General features: G+C 31.7%; 1 protein-coding gene across 1 annotated transcript in view; it reads right to left on the reverse strand.

Annotated features, from left to right (window-relative positions):
* Window positions 1–1,894: 1,894 nt before the first annotated feature.
* LOC117114659 (carbonic anhydrase-related protein 10-like) overlaps window positions 1,895–16,917 on the reverse strand; it is a gene marked incomplete at its 3' end in the record, with an annotated part of 95,537 nt that continues 80,514 nt past the window's right edge. Inside the window, exon 6 of the mRNA XM_033258349.1 lies at window positions 1,895–1,967. Within this exon, the coding sequence (XP_033114240.1) occupies window positions 1,895–1,967 (73 nt within the window). The remainder of the gene's footprint in view (window positions 1,968–16,917) is intronic.

Raw genomic sequence — 16,917 nt, forward strand, 5'->3', positions numbered from 1 at the left:
TTTTTTTTTTCAACATCTTTGTTCTTCATTTTTGCCATGTTACTTGATTTTCATATTTTATTTGATGTCTGAATTGATTTGGAACAAAGTTTACTTGACACTTACTTACTTAATTAATATATTCTAAATAGATTAAAAATAGCCCAAAATTTCCAATTTTCTCTAGGTCGGGGTGGTGGTTGGGGAGTAGCATGCTGGAACCCATGAGGGCTTTTCTCTAAGAGCCTGACTGGGTCTAACTGTAGCACCCTTGCAGGCTACCACCAGATATTATGAGCTTTTGATTGCACAATGACGGTAGGACGTAGAACATAATGACATCACTAAGAAGTCATCTGTGCATGCGAGAAAGTTTTCCTCGTCGCGTGGATTCCAGGATTGCAATTTAACTGAATATACGTTGGACAGTCACGCATGAGTGAATCCGTTATAGCGTCTCGTCGTCGCGCAAATTGAAAGCTCCCTAATGTCAGACAGGTTTTTCCCCTCTGAATATATATTGCAGAACTACGATTATAATCATAATTTTAATTACACAAATAAAATGATATGATATGACCACCATTTACAACTATTTTTAGATTACAAGAAAATTTTTTGTATAAGAAAATTCTTTATTTTTAAAATCCTATCTATAAAAAAATGACATTTAGTTTTCCTTGGAATTGGTTTCTCATTTTCTCAACTTTCGCACCCACGTCCACCCCCACCCCCCCAGGCCACAACCATTCTACACCTTTGATGTTATTATCATTTATTGTACTTTTGTTTTTATTTTTAATAATCTAAATTTTTACAAATGCTGTTTCATAATTAGTTAACCTTGAGGGTAACATTACTGTTATTATCAAAAACAATCATATGCTTCACAAAGTGAAACAGACTGGAATGTAGCTAATGTGATGAGACATCTTATAAATGCATACGATATCTTTTTCTTGTTGATTGTTGTCATAGAGAGAAATCTGAAACGTCTGAGCCAAATTCGATCTAATTAAGACGTTGAAACATTAACAAATTCAATCAATACCATGATGAATTTTTGATTGACAACGACGAGTCACCGTAGAAACTGAAACTACGCCGGTTGAATACATGATTAAGATATCAAATAATTTATGATTGATAGATGTGGAATGTTAATAATTATGCATTAATTTCATGTGAACAACGTATGCTCACTGTTATCTTCAGGCTTTTCACGATTAGCAGAATATCGGGTGAGGTCACAGACTAATGCTCTCGGGAAAATTCGCCGGTAGTTTTCCACTATTAGGTGTTTTAATGACCTCTTCCACACGTCAGACAAAATATTTTCTCAGTGGAAACAGCTTGTAGGTTCTCACGTGCGTATCAATGACATTGGTGGAAAAAACGTGGTTTGTTTTTATCTCATTCGCATCCAGTGGCAAGTAAATCGCCAATTACAGGCTGGACGATGCTTTATGAGGCCTAGGGAGTGGAGTTGTTCCTTCACGAGAAAATTTCCTATTATCACAGGAATTGATCCCATGACCCTGCGATTAGAAAGCAAGCATTTAACACTAAGCTATTCAACTCCACTCCGGCGACTTTTTGTTGTTTTCTTAATAATTAATAACTATTACAAGGTATTATTATGGGATTTTATTTATATATGTTTTTAATGGCTCCTTTGTGTCAACAGATTGAAGTTTGTGGTCTCCCAATAAAAAAAAAAATGGGGGTTCGACTCCAATGCTAGCCACTTGTGTGTGCTTTTATTGTCATCATCATTATTATTAATATCATTTACAAAACTAAACAATTTTTAGTTAATTTTTAGACTTTTATTGTTTACTAAAGACCTTTGACCTAAAAAATAATATTGATGTCAAATATTGGCAAATAGAAATCAAATATAGTAAAACCTTACCTGCAAATACTAGCTTGTTTAATACAGTTCGTGACGTCAGCTTGTCTAGTTCAGCGTTTGTTGTGTTTCCTAACTGTGGATAAAAATAAAAAAACAAAAATGCTCATTCACGTTATAAGTAAAATATATTTTTATTATAGCATTAAAGAAAGGTATGCTTTAGGATTAATATTCATGAACAATAAAGAAAAAAAAAAATTGATCTAATTATGATCAATACTGTTTTGTGCCCTGCATCTTTGATTATAAGAAGTCACAGTATTTCTGTATTAACATTTCAAAAAAATTAATATATTATAAAGGACAGTGGTGGATTCAAGGGGTCTGGGGCAGCCAGGCCAGGTCCCCCTAAATGTTTTAAAATTATAAAAAAAATGGTGAAGAAAATTATATTGAGAGTGCCATTTCCGGCAATTATTCTTGCCTCAAAAACATGGTGCGGTTGAGGTGGTCTAGACCCTACATCTATGAAATTCCCTACCTGTGCCCACCTCTACTTGGAATTCCTGGTTCGATCATTGAAGAATGTAAATACATATTTGCTTTTGAAAAAAGTTCACATATTTTTAATATATATTTACATAAATTATTACTATCATTAGCCATTTATTAACCCTTTAAAACTTAACCATTAAACCATAACCATAAACCACAGATATAGCCATTAACCTTTAACTATTACACAATAATTATCATTCACTACTCATTATCCTTAGCAAATGCACAGAAAACGAACTTTTATAGAAGAATTATTTTTTTAAAGAATGTTGTAACAAATTATAATTTTTGAAAATAATTTGTTATGTAGGATGCATATCATTAGCTACATTTTGAGGTGTTCAAACTTTTTGTGTAAAAACCCTTCATTTTGAATTTCCCCATTATGAGGAAATGAATGAAATTCTGTTTTACCGTACTGTATTATATTCAGAACTGATTATTTTGTACTGTAAGTTTTAAATATAAAAAATATCAAGAACCTATGATAATGAAAAGTAATGATTGAAAAAGAATAAAAGAAATGAAGAGGACGTACAATATTATTTTATACACTGTACCTAAAAGGCAAAGACACTTGGGGGAGAAAGAAAATTTGAAAAAAAAATCAAGCTAGAAGCCGTTGGACGCAGCGGGAATGGTTTGGTTTCCCAACCTCGAGGTCGGGGTTTCAATCCCTCGCTGTGCATTTTGCTTGTGTCCTTGAGCAAGACACTTTATCTGCATTGCTTCTCTCCAACCAGGAGTATAAATGGGAACCTGGTGGGGTTACCTGCTCCTGCACTGATTACCAGCAGCAACACTTAGCATGTGGACCCAATGACCAGGGAAAAAGAACTTCAGCGCTTCGTAACTGAAAAGAAAGGCGCTATACATGTAACAACTAACAAGTAGATGAAGTAAGACATTTTCTAGACGATATAGCCCTGTCCAGATCTACCAACATTTATTTGACAGAAAACATGTTACATGCCTAAATATGGTCATGACGACATCATATTATGACCATATATAGGCACATCCTGACTATGTGGGCGAAGAAGAGTGTTTTGTGCAAAGAAAATTTAATAGTGTGGATAGCGCTTAATAGAATGCAGAATGTAATAAACAAGTGCGACCGCTCACCGGTACGCACGTTAAACTGAGGTTACCTCTATTCAGCATTTAACGTTTCGTGTATGCACCTTTCAGTCAGACGAGGCTCTTTGTTGACACTATTAAAACATGCTTAAATCATGGAGGAAATATCCTCCACGCTTTAAATATAGTACACAGTGGCGCAAGTTATTTTATTGTGTTTTCGGTAAGGGTTTATAATTGCCTTTACTGACTACTACTAACAGGGAAAAAATAAAAAAATATAAAATATATAAAATGTCTTGAAATTGAAAAAAGAAATAAATATAATGTCATAAATTGAAAAAAAAAAAAGAAATAAATAAAATGTCATATTTAAAGAGCAGCTTAGCTCAGTCGGCTAATCTGGTGGTAGCCACTTTGTGTGCGCTGAACCGTGGAGATCTCTAGGTCCCTGGTTCAATTCCCATCGCTGCCTCTCCTTGTGTTTCAGCTTGAGGAATGAAATTCAAGTTACAATAGCGCACCATCTTTCGGATGAGATGTTTAAGCCGTTGCACGTTAAAGAACACAGTACACTCTTCGGAAAAGAGTAGGGGATTGTCTCCCGGTGTACTGTTCAATCCCCACCCGAAGGACCCCACTGGAAATAAGTCTTCTTCGTGGGCTATCCTTGGTGTTTACACAGAATAAATCCACTCCATTCCATAAAATTTTTTAAAAAATCGAATACCAAGATGACCTTCAGTTCCTTAGAACACATCGTTAACCGACAGTGCCATCCATGCAACTTGTCCTATTAGTGGTAACGGCAGTAATGTACTGTCCTCTCTGAAACCCCGGTTTTGTTTTGTAGGTATAGGGGGCACCCTGAGGTTGAACTTAAAAAAACGTTTGTTAGAAATCACTTCTAGTTTATGTGTACAAAAATACCTGCACATCTGTTCAAAACTGGCAATGCTGGATGCTTTAAGTTCTGGTAACAACAACAAGAAAAGAACATAGAAAAAAATTAATGAAAGGAAGGAAATAGATTAAGCTAATGAAAAAGACAACCATGAGCCCATAAAAATATTGGGGCAGAATAGCATGAATATAAATAGTAATATATATTTACCCTCAAGTAATGGAGGGAATAATTTGTTTAGTATGTAGTTCATTAGTAATCAATATATATTCACCTGATATAAATTCAATCTAAAATTCAACGAGGAGAATAAAAATCAATAAAGTACATGAGAATCACTTTAGATTCATCTGCCATCATTTTTTTCCCATAAGATTATCTAATGTTCTATAAACTGAGTTAAAATATGAGATCTTCAAAGGATTTGAACCCAGGACCCTCGAATGGGAAGGCTGGCAATTTAACCACTATGGTAAAGTTTCACTCTATTAGGTTTATAACCATACTTACATATAATGTACTTTTTTTACTAATTACTAGTACCGCTATATTTATATTATGATTTACTTTATATTATAGTATCTGCTGGCTATCCTTTAACTCTGACTGCTTCATATTTAAAATTTATTTAAAATATCGTCTTTGAGTGCAGGGTGATGGAGTGCTTAAATCCTGTACTTAAATGATATTGCATTTTCAAAGGCTTGGTCAATTAATTTATAACAAAAATAATTTCTATTAACACTCTCACCGCCAGGGGTTTGAAAAATAGTATCAGCTACCGCCAGACTTTTTAGCAAATTTTAACACTTTTCCGAAGCTCGTTGAGAGTGCGTATGTGATCAGATTGACATGTAGTGAATACAATACATTTTAGCTTTACAATGGTTCCAAAAACTTTATTCTAATCATGATATGTGACCCGTAACAGTAAAATAAAAATGACTCACTTTTGGAGATTTTCGCAATTTTGCACAACAAAGCTGAGATAATCGCAATTTCGTGAAAGTAAATCAACACCGCTCTACGCTAACGTTAACAAACAAATAGTGAAATACTAATGGTCCAGAATGAATATAATGTTCAAATTGTTAGTACGGTACATGTCGGTAATTACTGCATCTATCGGATTCCGTAAAAAAACCTGAAACACGAAGATCTCCGTGTTTGGCGGTCAAACGGGCAGAGTGTTAATGCTCAGTAAAGAATTGGTTTTAATGAAATAAAAATTGCTACTGGCCCATGTATTTACTCCAAAAGCCTTCATGGTTATTTAGTTATGACAATCATTGTGTATGCAAAGGTCCTGGTTTAAATCCTGACGAAGTCTTGCTTAGCGATACATTCATGACAAAAATTTGAAGTGCATAAATTTTACAAAATGTTTAATCATAAAAATTAATTCAAGGGGAGAAAACAACAATATTATATTATTCAACAAAAGCACTATAAAGAGATTAAATTTAACTTTTTTTTGAAGGTGCTAAGAGCTGCACTAAATTGAAATTAAAAAATTATAAATGAACTACAATATATTAAGCACTATAGCATAAAAATGATGAAATTTTAGAGCTTTTAGGTGGTAAAAGCAATGAATTTAATTGTTGTGAAGACTGTTTAATTAACTTGAATATTTTCATCAATACTAATATTTATATTATATTAGACAGTATATTTTTATAGCCCAGTTGCATTATCCATGACCATGACTTGTTAAATTTCCTGTACAAATTCAAATATGGTCATGATAACATCACATCATTACCATATTTAGGCATATCATGACTATATATGGGCATCCAACAGTGTTTGTCAAATAAAATTTGTAGTCTGGACAGGAAGAAAGTTCTTTAAATGCTGCCCTCTTTTGGCCAAAACTGGTTCAGACTAATTTATGTTCTAAAACATATCACCTAAAACCTTCAGATAAGTGAGAGAAAAATATCAAATGTATCTCCCATAGCAACAATGGTATTGTTAAAAACCTTGTCCCGTTTTTAGGTTGCATTCAGCTGGTTTTCAATTACAACACATGAATGAAATACGGATCGGATTTCTCCACGCTTGTAATCGCCAACTCTGACAGAACGATACAAATCTGGTCACCAATCTGAAATTATGCGAGAAATGTGGCGTTCGATGTCCACATAAAAGGCATTAATCATGTAGCCTGATGATCAGAGAAATTTTTATGGCGCTAGATGATCAAAGGTACATTGCACATATTACTAATATACGAACATTTTTCATCGCAGGACTACTCAGAGTCATTGCATATAGAATGTTAACGATATATTTATGTGTTACTATGACGATTGTAGATTTAATCAATTTGTTGTCGTCCATAACCTTTGTCATAATGCTTGATTTAAGCAGGCTCATTTTTGTCGCATCTTCTGGGAGACTCTTGGTTAGCATCATTAATTTATTCATCGACAACAAGCTCAGTTTGGGATAGATCCTCTTTATATGTAAATTTAGTTTATTAAAAACAATTTATATGACATGTGGATTGCAGAAAAACAAGGCAATTTAATATTTTTTCCATTCCTTAGATTTTTCAAAATTATTATTTCACTTCTTCCAGATTTAGCGCCAACTTTAAATTGAAGGCTTTGGTTATAGTTAGTTTAGTTAATCAATTTAGTTAGTCTTAACCAGTTAATAAAGCTTAAAAAAATTAGTTAACATAATAACCTTGTTTAGTTAGTTTAGTTTGAACTGGTTAAGTAATTTAGTTGAGACTAGTTTTGCTAAGTTAGAAATTCCAATTTATTTGATCTGTAGTTAAAGGTTTTTATTTAGATAATTGTACATCTTCTTAGGTAATTGTTGTGCTTTGATTTTAACGTTCTGGTTGAAGCACGAACTTCGAATTGAAGGCTTTCTTGGTTTAGCCAGTTTAGTCAACCAATGTAGTTATTTTAACCAGTCAATAACACTACAAAAAAATAGTTAACCTAATAACCTAGCTTAGTTTAGGTTTAACTAGTTAAAGTTTTGTTGAGACTAGTTTTGATATGGTAAGTAGAAATTCCAATTTATTTGATCTATAGTTTAAGGTTTTTAAGATAATTGTACATTTCGTCGCTCACATCACGAACTAACACAATTAAATTCAATTGTGTTAGTTCGTGAAATCAAAAAAGCTCGTCAAAATACGCGCTGTTGTCGTTAAGGACTTTTTGTGTGGTAAAGAATACAAAATTGCTTGACAACCAATACGCGCTCGTTTTGACGCGCTACTGTGATTTCACGAACTAACACAATCTACTTTGAATGTGTTAGTTCGTGATGTGAGCGACGATTTGCTAACACAAATATTGTGCTTTGATTTTAATACTACTTTGGCTATCCTCGGTAAACAAATTTGGCAAAGTATAATATATAATTTCCTTCTACATGTTTAAATATCTATTTAAGAGTTCAATCTTTCCATTATCATTACGTCTACTCTAACCAAGGGAATATAAGATATCATTAACCAGAGTTTTAACATCAACTGACAATAAAATTCTATCTAATCTAATAGTACTTTAAGAGCTCTGAAATTCAATTTCCATTCACTTGAAAATTTATTCGCTGCAATATGCCATCAAGGGCTATTATCGGCTAAAACTACCGTACAATGCCATAAATATAATTGTAAATTATTTACAAAAAAAAACCCTGTACTTGCCCACCACAGTTTTAGTATATGATAGTATGCCTAACTACTGTATATTGAATATACTATCTAGGAATGCATTGAGGACTTGCTTAATGGAAGAGGAGATTGAGGAAGGGTTGGTAATGACAGAGAATTTTACTACTGCAGCTATGCAATTTACAATGCCTAACTGTATAAAATACAATAATTAAGAATACATAGTACTAAGAACTTGCTTAAGGAAAGGGGTGATTGTGGAAAGGTCAACTTCCCTATACGTATGATAATAAGCTTCACTGTATTGAATACAATAATAATGAAGAATACATGTTGAGCACTCTCTTTAAAAGGGAAGTGAGAGAAGAAGAGTCAGTGGATGGGGAATATATGAGAGGGTTAAGAAATATTGGAGGAATATTGTTTTAAAGATTTTTTTTATGCGACAACAATGTATCTTATATACACATTTATCAATGGAATACAGTAGTAATGTATTTTGCAAAACATTGACATTGTGTATTGAAGTACACCAAGTTTTTTATGGCAGATTATTCAAATCTGATTTGATACCGTGGAAGAATAACATTGTCAATATGAATTTTTGAACATAATTAGGGCTGATTTTTTTCAAGATACAAAAAGGGTGATTTTTAAAAATATTTAATTAGTGGGGAAAAAGTGAAAAAAAGGGTGATGACATCCCTTTTCCCCAGTTTTTACATATTTTAAAATCTGAATCTCATTAAAAGTTCCCACGTTTTTAGTCACCCTTTTTGTGTCTAAGAAAAATCAGTCCATATCAAAAATGTGTCTTCCTCTGCAGCCTGGCTTTAAAGAAATTAACTTAATGTGACCATTATAATAATAAAACACCTCTAAATAACCAGTTTAAAGGACTTTTACACTATGATGATAACGATCAACAGTAAAAAGCTAAAAAGCAATTGTTCATAGCAAATAAAAGGAATAAAAGAAGTTTTCACACTAGCACGATTTGATAACGATTTATCATGTATACGATAAAAAAAATATTTTCACATATCAAATCAAATGACGTCATAATCATGGGGAAAATGATAAAATCACTTTTACTACTACGATTTTATTGTTTTTTCCCCGTAATTATGATGTCATATTTTATTTGATTTGTGAAAATATTATTTTATCGTATACACGATAAATCGTTATGTTATCGTCGTGCTAGTATGAAAACTTCCCTTACTTCTTTTATTTTCTATATGAACAATTGCTTTTTATCGTTGCTCATTATCGTTTCCATGTAAACAGACCCAATGCTAAAAATAGTAAAAACCATTATTTGCCTTTGCCATTAATGCATATTCCTTGGAGTTATCTTATTAAATTCTATTTATGCAGAAATACAAACAATTGTACTAGTACAAATAATGAATACAGTAATGATGTTTCTTTTAACCAATTGGAGCCTAACTATTAGCTTGATTGATGCCAGAGCTCATTAAAATCATGAATACATTGTCTAAGATACAAACAAAAATGAATTTACATAAATTAGAAAGCTGTGGATTGAAAAATAATTATTATACATTAACAAATGGTCTGCAATATTAAACCTTGGGGATTCCATAATATCACTCTTGTGTTCCGATTTAGAATTAATGCTATTGATTTATGATCTTTCAATATTATTAGTGAAGCTATGTAGTGAAGATGATTACTTTACAATTCCAAGGTCACAGGTCCAAATCTTGTATAACACCAAACTATTCTCTTGCCTATACATAGAATGAATATGTATGAGATGAAATGAATATGAATGACTACATTTGCAGTGACGTTTTTAGTTTGTTTAATAATTAGTTTACATTTTCCTTCATATAATTATATCTATATTTAAGGCTCCTAAAATTACAATTTCAGAATTGTTACATATGATTTATAGGAATGTTGCTCGCAAATTAATCCGATCTAATAATGTTCACCTAATTAGATTTAATTACATTATGCCCAAGAGGAATTTCATCTGTCAGCTGTGTTAGCCACTCTGTCAATTAAATTCTAATGTTATTTCAAATGTTAAAAACATAAGAATATAAAGGACAAAAACAGATAAATGTGAGGCTGAATGAAATGCAGTGTGTTTTGGAGCTTTGGAAGTCATTATGACAATATTCTCAAGTTCAATTTCCAAGCGATTTGTAATAGTTTACTGGCATTCCAAGCAACATCATTCAACATCAACGATTTGCCTAGAGCAGAAATGCTTCAAAAGCCATTTTCCTATACTGAGATCAACTTGCTCTTTGTCTTTAAATTACAATTATGACTTGTGACTTTGATTGCCGATTGTGTGTATTGGTGATTTAATATAACTCAAAATTCTGTATTGGATGTCAGGGGTGGAACCACCGGGGTTACTGGGGACCAGGACCTCAACACCACCCCGCCTCCTCCCCCAATCGGTGCTTAGCACATTACATGGCCTCTACCCTGATTTTTCTCTGGATCCACCCCTGTATCCGCACAGTCTTGGTTGTCTATGCAATTTCATTAGGACAAGACGAAGTGTCCGCGACAGATTGTTTTCAATGACGGTCCGCTTAGACTGCTAATGGCAATAGGCTGACAGTTTTTTGCATCATTGCGCTTACACAAAGCGATGATGGATTCATAGTTCGATGCCGTGCATGGCCGAATTTATGCTCTAGTTACATTCATGATTCACATTTATTTAAATTAAATATTTTTTATTGCTTCAAATAACGTCAAGATCCATTCTTCTTTTTCAAATCAAAAATTGAAATTTCCTATAAAATCATAATGAAATTATTTAAAATTTGATTCTTTTAACAGGGAGTTAAATGTAATTTGCATGAAAATATATTCATTGGTGTTGACAGCTACCAGCCAAATGAGGGCGTACTCCATTAATTTGATTAATATTTCCATCGTATTCTTAACTACACGCATACCAGGTCAGCTGTCACATATGAATAACTCGTAATTATTCACCTGACTTTTTACACTTAAGAAAACACACATTCTGATTCAACCGAGTTGAACTAAATGCAATTTTAAAATAGACTACCTGCATTGTGCTAAAAAAAGATCTTCAAAAAATTTATTACTATACGGTGGATGTAAGCCATAACATGGTTTGTAAGCCCACAACCCAGGGTTGACTTTTGGATCTGGCCTAATACTGATCTGATAAACTTTATTGTTTGTCATAAAAATATAGGAATACATTTGAAACTGGAACAGTCACTGTATATAAAAATAAGACATATGCACAAAATGGCATATACAAAAACAGGGATGTAATAAAATTTATCAATAAAAATTATTAATTTATTTGATTATGATATATTATTTTATTTCTAAGTCTGTAATACTATTAATATACTATTACTAATTATTATATACATTACTATTGGTATAATGTACAGTAATGGAATGTCTTTCAAAGTCAATGGCTTAAATTTCCTTTCAGTAATAGTACTGTTAATATTTTTATCATTATTATAATTATTAATACAGTAGAACCCTTATTAAAGAGGACAATTTTGAGACCAAAAATGTGTGCCCTGAATAGGGACTGGCCGTAGTGTTAAAAGATGCGCTTTCCTTCGTTTAGTGCCAGAAAAAGTGTCCCCTTCTTCTTTTTCTTCTTCTTCTTCCACTCTAGTACCAGTCGGTGTATTTTTTGTACTGTGGTGGTGTGCGAAGTAGGTGAAGTTTTAGAATTCATTTTTTATTTTATTTTTTTATTTTTTTATTTTTTATTTTTTTTATTTTTTTAAAATTTATTTATTTTTTTTTTTTAAATTAAAACATCAACCCATTTCCTAGGCTCCTCTGGGAAGGGGCGCGACTCCCATTTCACCTTATGGTGCAGTACCCATTTCACTACTTTTCACTGTTTTAGTTTCAGAGCTGCAGGTAACAATTTATAAAGTGACCCAAAGGAGGAGTTCTACTGTATCATGTTTCTTACAAAAGAAATATTTTTGTTAAATATTTTACACTCAAGCACCAGAAAAAATAAGTACGCACAGGGAATACCATTCTCTATCTGGGCAATCCATGTTGTATACTTTCGCCAAATAAATATTATTATTATAAAGTACAAATGAGTCGTCTTGATTGTATCAGAGCAAAGTTATTTTTTAAATTGTTTTTCTACTTTATGAGAAACCGACATTCATAGGAGAAACATTAATCTATATAGTGAACTATTATATATCAGAACCATGTTTTTTTTTTGTTTTTTTTTCTACTTTATAAGCAATGGACATTCAACAAAGCAAAGACATTTCTCTGAAAACTGAATTATTATTACATTCAACTCACAATTACACTTTCAACAAGACTAAATTAACCCAATTTCATAACAGATTACATCCATTAAGTCAAATCAACCTAGCCTAAAATTGACAAGAAGTGAGTGGCACCAGAAAATACAAGTATGCACTTAAAATATAAATGAGACGTCTTGATTATATTAAGTAACGATTCTTTTTTTATATTTTTCATACTTTATGAGAAATAGACGTTCAAATCAAACATATTTATCTGAATAATGAACTATTATTATGTTCAATTCACAATTACACTTTCAACAAGATTAAATTAACCCAATTTCAAAAACAGATTTACCTCGTTAAGTCAAATGAACCTAACCTAAAATTAACAAGACGTGAGCCCTCTATAATTTCTGTCTGCAGTAACATTTCTACACGATTTATGCACAACTTGAGATGAATATCTAAGCCAAATAAATATTTATCTTTGTCTATTTATAATTTACAAGTGTAGTTTAAGGCACATATAATTTTATGAACTCGTGTTCAAAATTTCTGATGTTAGGGAATTGGCTTATATCCAGGTGGAGTATTTGCATAAGAAATTACTCTAAAGTTGTGGTTGGGCTTTTACCTTAAAATTGTTCAACTGTTTGTATTACAGTTGGTAATTGAGGCATTAACATGTAACACATCTACTTAAAAAAGTAACACTAAAGTAAAAGAACATTCGTTATAAAAGAAATATTTTATTTGTGCTTGTGGAAATGGTATAGAAACCCCTTTCCATTATTTTATAATGTGTCCCCTTTTTGATACTCAAAGAAATAAGTTGCTCACTGTAATCCAAAATCTTTTTCCAACTATCTTTACTGATTTCTCGTTTGTAAGAAATATTGATCACAATTTCTTATTTAATTTATTAATTTTTGGTTCCCAGAATTTTACAAATGATGAAAATTGTGTTCTGTTTAACAAGGTTCAGATGGATATTTTAGATACTGGATGTTTTGAATCTTAGTTGTCCTTTAAAAAATGTACTGCCTGTAATAATCTAAAAAAAATTAAATCCCATATTTTTAGTAAATTATTGTTCTATATTTGACCTTTAAATTTAATAATAAATTAAAAGTTTATTGTGAAAATTTTGCTGATTAGTTTCATTCAACTCAAAGAGCTTGATCATCAGGTTTAGGTTGAATTTTTATTTGTCAGACAGTGTATTTTTTATTAAATTTCAACTTTTCCTTTTTGTGCCAAGTGCCATTGTATTGTTATTTGTATTGTTTTCAGAGGTACCTCGTTATTTGTATTGTTTTCAGAGGTACCTCGTTACTAAGGCTTGAGATTGCCTTGTGAGGTACCTCTGGGTGAAATGTTGAATAAGAAAAATTTAAAAAAATAAAAATATTTTATCGTAAAAATTGGGTAAAAATTGGGGTTCAACTATAGGAAGTTATGATGTGGTAAAGATTTTTAACACTGTTGAAATAAATTGGTTACTTTAAAATTGTTCAGCTATTCATATTACAGTTGGTAATCAAGGCATTAACATGTAACACATCTACTTAAAAAAATAGCACTTAAGCAAAAAGAAAAAAAACAAGGAATTTAAATTAGGCCTTGATAAATAATTTGAAAATAAGCAAAAAATTGAATACTTCAGCGTACAACGTATATAAAGGAATTTTCGCCTATAATCTAGGTGAGATATTGCATCCGAAATGGAATTCTAAGCCATTGCATTAATTCACAATTCCGAGCTTTAAAATATGTACGGGCTATAAATTTAATTAGAAAATTCATGAAAAAGCTAGAATAGCTTTAGAACTTAATCCAAATTTTACTGTCGAATACCATTAAATTATTGTTCAGACTTGAAATAATTGTGAATGCATGAAAAATAATTCTTGTTAACGCTAACCTAATTTCTGTTCTATGTCTTCTTCATTAACTTAATTGCAGTTGTATCGCAACTGCATCCCGCGAGGCCATTCTCAGAGGAATCCTCACAGGTTAGTAAGCAACCTGGCAACCTCATGGTCCAATAATGATGATGATTGGCCTATAGCTAACAAGTATGGGGGTTGTTGTCGTCTGCTAAATGTTTTTTTTTTTATACAATTTCAAAAAATGATGATGATTAACCTATAGTTATGGAGGGGATTGTCGTCATCTGCTAAATGTTTTTTATACAATTTGAAGAAAACAAGAATGTATTATTTCTTCTCAAGGAGTTGGGACGCCACAAAATACTAAAAATTTATTAGTTTTTTTCCCAAAAGGACAATAACACAAATAGGAATATATATAAATGTACAATACACTTCTGCTATTGATAATCAGAAGGTGTTTAGATTTAGGAGCATTGTAAATAAATATAAGACAAGATTCTATGGTTTGTTGCAAGAGTTTTTAACTGGTGACCTGATACATGACTACGAATACTCGCTAGGGTGTGAAGAATGATATTTGTTGAGAAATAATTGAAATTTATTTATTTATTTATTATTTATTCATATTTTCTATTAAATTTAAAATAATAATAAAAACTTACAAGAAATAATTGAAGTTTATTTATTTATTTATTATTTATTCATATTTTCTATTAGATTTAAAATAATAATAAAAACAATACAAGTATTTATATAAATTACCTTATAAACATAAATTATTTTCAATACTAGGTATAAATACCTATTAATATCATCATCTAGCTATTTCGCACCACTGCAGGAGAAAAGCCTCTTCATTGACTTGCCATTCTTCTCTGTTCTGTGCTCCTCTCCGCCATGCAATGCCTTTGAATACTCGTATTTCATCCATTCACCTTAATTTCTGTCTACCTCTCCTCCTGACTTGATTTCTTCCACCCAATCCATTACTTTTCGTGTCCATTCATTATCCGTCCTTCTTGCTATGTGACCTGCCCATCTCCATTTCCTCTTCTTTATCTCTTGTATTATGTCATTCACTTTTGTAGCTTTTCTCACATCGTCATTTCTGATTCTGTCCCTTCTTGTGATTCCCATCACTGTACGTTCCATTGCTCTTTCTGTCACTTTCAGTCTCTGTTCCATTCTCTTCGTAGTTGCCCAAGTTTCTGCTTAATTTATTATTAATATTCATATATTAATATTATTATTATTTTTATTTTTATTAACTATTAATTATTTTATTATTATTATGGTATACATGCCTGAGTTCATTATTTTCCACACTAATCACATCGGTAGTAAAATAACTCCTCTTCCTCCCACCATTGTTCATCATTAATTCATCCCTCTCACCACATTTCTAACCTCTGAGTCAAACTGGATGAATCTCTTAACATACACAACCATATCAGCTTTATAACTAAATCGGTCAACTTCCATCTTCGTAATGTTGCACTCATTCGACGCTTTCTTTCTCGACGCACTGCTGCTTCCATTATTGTTCCCCGCACATCCTTAAAAACTATTGGCCATAAATATTTTTCCTTTGCCGCACCTACACTTTGGAATTCACTCCCTGCACACATTAAAACTGTTCTTCTGTTGCTTCATTTAAAAAATTACTCAAAACTCACCTTTTCCATCATCAACGTGCAAAGCGCCTTTGATAATGCACCTCGGTCGTTTAATCGATGCTTTATAAATTCTTATATTATTATTACTATTATTATTACTACTATTATTATTATTACTATTATTAATATTATTATTATATATCATTAGAGCTACTATATTATTATTATTATTATTATTATTAAATATTACCATTATTAATATCGTATTTAATATTAATACTAGTATTAATTATAATATCAATATTATTTTATCAATATTTTTTATATTACTGGTTTTTTTTTATTATTAATATTATATTACCCTTTATGACAAAATATGATTATACCCTCAGCATACATTTACTAAATGTCAATTCAATCAACATAACTGAATGATCAGTAGGCCTATCACACTACATATCCCAATGGGAAAGACTTCGCATCAATGTACTTGACTCCTTGTATTCAAATCAGAAAATAAAAAACAAGAATACTGATCGGAAACAAATCCATGCAATTCAAAAAACGAGTTTCAAATACAAAGATCTTTACTTGATTCAACACGAAAGAAAAAAGATAAAGATAGGTTGGACAGTGTAGTTGATGAAATGCATCATTTTCAACACAATCTGTAAATATTCTTGTGCTTTATTATGTTGAAGAACTATTGTAGATGTTATCAAAACTGAAATGTACCGTAAATGCTCAAATAAGCACTGCTTTCGAAAAAGCGCCGCACTAAGTCTGATTTTTTTGAGCTAAGCGCCGCTCTCGAATAAACGCTGCGGTGCTTAATCGAGAGTTTATATATATTTCACCTACAATGTATACAGTGAATGAATAAATAACACAATGAAGACACAAACATTTCTCTAAACGTTTATTTACGATGACATAGGACCTATGATAGGCCTTCTGAACTAAGGGGATACGTGAAGTAGGTAATATGGGATTGGGCGTTTTTATAAGGGACGCTCTTGAATAAGCACCGCACTGAAGCCTCCAAAAATTGTATAAGCGCCACGGTATCCTGTCAAAGTAGTAATCAAAATTAACAGT

This window comes from Anneissia japonica, unplaced genomic scaffold (genome assembly GCF_011630105.1).
Source record: "Anneissia japonica isolate Jap-2015-1 unplaced genomic scaffold, ASM1163010v1 scaffold288101_len212226_cov194, whole genome shotgun sequence".
Classification (NCBI taxonomy): domain Eukaryota; kingdom Metazoa; phylum Echinodermata; class Crinoidea; order Comatulida; family Comatulidae; genus Anneissia; species Anneissia japonica.